This window comes from Stegostoma tigrinum, chromosome 22, assembly GCF_030684315.1.
Source record: "Stegostoma tigrinum isolate sSteTig4 chromosome 22, sSteTig4.hap1, whole genome shotgun sequence".
Lineage (NCBI taxonomy): Eukaryota > Metazoa > Chordata > Chondrichthyes > Orectolobiformes > Stegostomatidae > Stegostoma > Stegostoma tigrinum.
The window spans coordinates 40778731-40784763 of record NC_081375.1 but is presented as its reverse complement, the minus strand read 5'-3'; the positions used below and the strand labels follow the sequence as shown (position 1 = coordinate 40784763).

At 43.5% G+C, this 6033-nt stretch overlaps 1 protein-coding gene across 3 annotated transcripts in view; it reads left to right on the top strand.

Moving 5' to 3' along the window:
• LOC125463701 (E3 ubiquitin/ISG15 ligase TRIM25-like) overlaps positions 1-6033 on the top strand; it is a 33525-nt gene that overhangs the window by 779 nt on the left and 26713 nt on the right. For 2 of the 3 annotated variants that reach the window (XM_059653789.1, XM_059653790.1), the window contains exon 2: positions 5910-6005. The exons of the other annotated variant lie outside the window; for it this stretch is intronic. In XM_059653789.1, coding sequence (XP_059509772.1) covers positions 5910-6005 — 96 coding nt within the window. The remainder of the gene's footprint in view (positions 1-5909; positions 6006-6033) is intronic. 3 annotated transcript variants of the gene reach the window in all.

The following is a 6033-nucleotide window of genomic DNA, read 5'->3' as shown; positions in this document are numbered from 1 at the left end:
CGCTCTCTCCCTTAGCAGGGCCCCGGGGCGGGGGAGAGGGTCATCCCAGGGTGGGGTTTCCGGGAGGGGGAGGGTCCCCCGGGCAGGGTTTCTGGAGGGAGGGTCCCCAGGGTGGGGTTTCTGGGGGAGGGGGAGGGTTCCCAGGGTGGGGTTTCTGGGAGGGGGAGGAGGGGGAGGGGGAGGGTCCCCAGGGTGGGGTTTCTGGGGGGAGGGGGAGGGTCCCCCGGGCGGGGTTTCTGGGGGGAGGGTCCCAAGGGTGGGGTTTTGATGGTGGGGGGTTGCTCCCTAGGGTGGGGTTTTGGGGGAGGCTCCTCTAGGGTGGGGCTTCAGGGAGAGGTGAGGGGGTTTCCCCAAGGTGGGGTTCAGGGTGGCTCCCTGGGGTAGGGTTTGGGGGGAGTGGAAGGGTTCTCAGGGTGTGATGTTGGGGGGTGGAGGTGTTTGAGAAAGAGAGAGTAAGCTGGGGGGGAAGAGAGGGGAGGTTCCTCAGCGTGTAATAGAAACATAGATAATCGGTGCAGGAGTCAGCCACTCAGCCCTTCGAGTCTGCGTTCAGTATTCAACATTCAAATATGTTGATGACTGATCATGCAATTTCAGTACAGAATAGTTCTCCTATAATGCGACTGCTGCGTTCTTGCACGACCTCACGCTATAGAAAATCATTTTACCTGTCCAGCAGAAAATTTGCATTATCCAAACAACATCTACTGTTCATCAATCATATTACAGCCAATTCACATTAACAAAATGTGTTATAGCAAAATTACCTGTTGCTCACTCCTGCTTTGATTCATATCCCTCGATCTCTCTCGCTTCAAAGGCTCCCTCTTGAATATATCTAGCGAACTGGCTCTAATAGCTTTTTGAGGGAGAGAATTGCACATGTTCACAACTGGGTGAAGAAGTTCTTCCTCATCTCAGCCCTGAATGTCTTACCCCTTATTTCTGGATTGTGACCCCCAGTTCTGGACTTCGCCAACACCAGGAACATGCTTCCCTCATCTAGCCTGTACAGCCCTATCAGGATTTTATCTGTTTCTATGAGAACCCCATCTCTCTCTTCGAAATTCCAGCGAGTACAAGCCCAGTCAATCCAGTCTTTCTTCATTTTTCAGTACTGCCATCCTGGGAATTAGTCTGGTGAACCTTTGCTGGACTCCCTCAATAACATAATGTCCTTCCTCGGACTGGGAGAGCAAAACTGCGCACAGTACTCAAGGTGTGGCCTCACCAAGGCCCTGTGTAACTGCGGCAAGACGTCCATACCCCGTTCGCAAATTCTCTTCCATTAGCTTCCCACACTGCCTGCATTCTAACCTCCAGTGAATTTTCCACTATGACACCCAGGTCTTGCTACACCTCCCCTTTTCTTAAGTCTGCCTTCCTGTTTTTGCCACCAAAGCAGATAACCTCACATTTATCCAAATTATTTTGCATTTGCCAAGTATTTACCCACACAGCCAGTCTGTCCAGGTCACCCTGCAGCCTCTTAGCATCCTCCTCACAGCACAGACTGTCTCTCAGCGTAGTGTCATCTGCACATTTGCTTTCAATTCCTTTGTCCAAATCATTAATTTTTTTTGTGAACGACTGGGGTCCCAGCAATGAACCTTGTAGTCCCTGACTCATCACTGCCTGTCACTTTGAAAAGGATCTGTTTATTCCAGCTCTCTGCTTCTGGGTATGCCAACCAGTTCTCCATCCATCTCAATACATAGCCACTGATACCATAAGCTTTAAGTTTGCTTTCTAATCTCATGTGCAGAACCTTGTCAAAAATCTTTTGAAATCCAGATACACAACATCCTTTGATTCACCGTAGCCCACTCGACTGTTCACATCCTCAAAAAATTCCAGCAGATTTGTCTAGCATGATTTTCCTTTGGATGTGGGGAGGGACCCCAGGGTGGGGTTCCGGAGACATGGGGTTATGTCACTGGACTCTCTCAATAGCATAATGCCCTTTCCCAGTTCTGGGGGAGAAAATAAAGAATGGTAGATGCTGGAAGCAAAAAAAAACACAAAACAAAAAAGAAACAGAAATTCCTGGCAAATCCTGTCACATCTGGCAGCATCTGTGGAGAGAAAGCAGAGTTAATGTTTTGGGCCCAGAGACTCCTCAGAACTTCTCAGTTCAGCATTACAGACGATGTGACTTCTGACAACAATATCTGTTTGTGTTGTGGGGACATGGGATTGATGGTGAAATTCAAATTCAGTTAAGATTCTGCGATAAAGAGTGCAGAAAAGATTTACAAGGATGTTGAGGGGGTTAAATGGTTTGAGCTATACAGAGAGACTGAATAGGCTGGGGTTATTTCCCTGTAGCATCAGGGGCTGAGGAGTGACTTTATCGAGGTTTATAAAATTGTGGGGAACATGGATAAAGTGAATTGACAAGGTCTTTTTCCCAGGGTATGTGAGTCCAAAACTAGAGGGCATAGGTTTAAGGTGAGTGGGGAAATATATAAAAGGGACCTAAAGGACAACCTTTTTTACGCAGAGCATGGTGTGTCTATGGAACGAGCTGCCAGAGGAAGGGGTGGAGGCTGGTACAATAACATTTAAAAGGCACCTGGATGGGTATGTGAATAGGAAGAGTTTAGAGTGAATTGGGCCAAATGCTGGCATATGGAACCAGATTAATTTAGGATATCTGGTTGGCATGGACAAGTTGGTCTGAAGCATATGTTTCCATGCTGTATAATTCTATGACTCATAACATTCACATAACTACTGTCGATTGCTGTAAGGACCTGTTTCACCCTTCAGTGAAGGCTCCTTTTGGTATGATGACATAAAATACTTTGACAATAGTACGAGCCAAAAACAAAAATAGTCATTCTCTGCAGTACTCCAGATAATTTATGTCATATTATTGATCAAAAGGTTTTATAAGCATTAGATTTGACTGGCTCCTTCAACCTCTGTGAGAGGGACTTTCTGTGATCTCCTCCCTTTGATTCAGGCTAATGCAAATTGACATTAGAATGATTAGCCACAATGACTGAAACTGACCTGAAACGATACACTATATTGCAGTTAAAGTAGTCTTGCAGAAACCTGCTGAGAAAGCCACACAGCCTAAGTTCATATGAGATCCCTTGATAAGTTGGCTGATTAAGGCCATGTGATTATCAGAAGGCTCAATTGGTCTCTCAGTGCTTATCAGGAAACCAGGACGTCTCATTCTTCAAAGGAAGAGCAATCTGCTTAACCCTAATCTTGTCCATTCTAGACCTGACAGTTTGGGTATGATTGAGCAAACTTCTATTTATGTAGTCCCTTTCTTGTCTTAGGATTTTGCTGTACAACACTTTACAATGTCATGAAACTTCCTTTGCAGGAAATATGGCAGTCGTTTATCAGACAGCAAGATTCCACAAATAATAGTGTGGTCATCTGTCTTCCAAAGCTTTCATTGCAAATTTCTGCTTGTTCACATTAGAAAGGCAGCAAATAATTGGAGTAAATCAACACTTTGAACATTGCCCTGACTTTAAAGATTTAGTTACATTGTTCTTGTGCTACTAGTTTCTGATGCACAGTTGGCAAGTGCTACATATTTTGTGATATAGTGTAGGATCCAGAGGGTCCTATTACTTTTTTGTCTGACAACAATAAAAACCCTGTTCTGGCAGTTGTGATCTCTGGAGTGACATCAAGTTGTGAAATCAGAGGTTAGCACATCTTTGCACAATGTGCTGTGGCTGGAACTAGCACACACAGCCCTCTGTCATAACCCTCCTCCACTATTTACACAACATTATAAAAAGGTTATAATTATTTTACTTTGTGGAGCAGAGGCTTGGTCTGAATGTTTGTGTCAAGGCTATTGTGATTCCCTGGGAATTTTTCTATTTGTCCTTCTTTTGATGTGGGAGTTCATTTGCTGCTCATCAGCAATTGCTTTTGAGAATTGAGTAACTTGCCAGGGCATTTTGAAGGTCATTAGTGAGCCCATCATCTTGCTGTGGGTCATGAGTCATGCGTAGGCCAAGACCAAGTTAGGACAGTAGATTTTCTTCCCTAAAGTTTATCAGTGAACTAGATGAGTTTTTACAGTAATCGATGACTATTACTGAGACTAGCTTTCAATTCCAGATTAAATGAAGTGGTGTTTTGGAAGAATATGGGTGAAGTGGATGATCCATAGGAGAGGCTTATACTAAGATTCCTTGAACTGGAATCTTGCAGAGTGCCGTGTTATCTTTGGCAGGTAGCAATAGTTTCTGAATTTCTGTCAAAGTTTTAACATGAGAGAATCTGTGTAGATATTCTCCTCTGATGTTCAAAAATAGACCTCAGTAGGTTACATGCATATATTGATGCAAAATCCTAACTCTACCAGGTTTTAATCTGTAAGTTAACAGAGTCTTGTTTGTAGTTGTCTGATGCAGTAATTAAAAGCAAACTTTGATGTTAAATGTGTGATATTTTTGAATGCTAACGTAAACAGTGTTTTATATAAGGTTCCATTTCAGACCGGCCGCTGTGTATAGCATTACTATTACAAGGACGTCTTTGTCTCTTTAGTTGAACTGTGCCCCTCCGTGGTGTGGAGTGATTTCACTTGGCACTTGCGTCAAACTGCCAGGAACATGCTCTCCCAATACATTTGTGACTTCACTTCAAAACACTTTTATTGGCTGTAGAGTATTTTAACATGTCCTGATCAGACTTGTTGGTTGGTTTGCTGAGCTGACTGGTTTTCATGCAAATGTTTAGTCTTCCCTTCCAGGTGACATTCAGTGCTGTGTAGCCTCCATTGAAGCACTGTTCTGTCCCCCTCTGAATTAATATGGTCCGGTCTTCATGGTGGGCAGTCTTGTTTCCGGTTTTGTACAGCAGTGAAATGTAGATGGAGTCTATTTCAACGTGTTTGTCAATTGCATCGGTGGTTGAAAACCAGGCCTCTGGGAATTCTCGTGCTTGTCCGAGTACTATAACTTTGTCCCAGTCAAACTGATATCCTTCTATGTTGGAGTGTATTGAAACTGTAAGCAACACTACATAGGACAGACGGGCAGGAAACTTGTTGTCAAGATATGTGAACACCAACTCGCAGCAAAACGGCATGACCAACTTTTCCTCATTTCAGTACACTCCAACGTAAAGGATATCGGTTTGACTGGGATAAAGTTATAGTACTAGGACAAGCAAGACAAAGACAAGCACGAGAATTCCCGGAGGCCTGGTTTTCAACCACCGATGCAATGAACAAACACATTGAAATAGACTCCATCTACATTTTGCTGCAGTACAAAATCGGAAACAAGACTGCCCAACATGATGACTGGACCATATACATTCAGATTGGGACAGAACAACAGCGTTTCAAAGGAGGCTGCACAGCACTGATGAGGTCACCCGGAAGAGAGACAAAATGTTTGCGTGAAAAACAGTCAGCTCGGCGAACCAATCAATAACTCCAACAGCAATCCGAGCTACAGATGTTTATTCAAACATTAAATGTCCTGATCAACATTCCCACTGATATTGTTATCTCAAGTACATGGGTAATTTGTTGAAGAGTGCAGCCTTTTGAATTTTAGTTTTGTGGCAAAACATGCGTAGTAACTTTAAAGGATCCAGCTTGCACATCCTGTGCAGGAACCGTAAGGACTTCAAGGTTACACGGAGCAGTGTTCCTGAGGTTGGAAAGGTGCTATCTAAATGGAAATTGTGTTATTTTAAACTTGGATTCTCAGGCCAACCTGGCACAGTAGGGCAACAGAGTGAGACATAAAGTGAAGGTGCTTTGCACAGATAGAAAATGTGGAGGTGAATGATGTAAATGAGTGCATTGTGATTTAAGGTGGTATGTAAGATGCCATTGTTTTACATACACAATGTATTTCAGCAAACATTTTAAAGGATGTCTTGTTTATGTTGTATACTCAATAAAGAAACTCCTTCAGGAAGAGAAAATAAGAAGACAGGGTCAGATTGAAGATATCAATACATCAATTTTTAAATTGAAAGAGAACGTTACTTCCATCAAAGTGAGTACCAGCCTATCCATTCACAAGC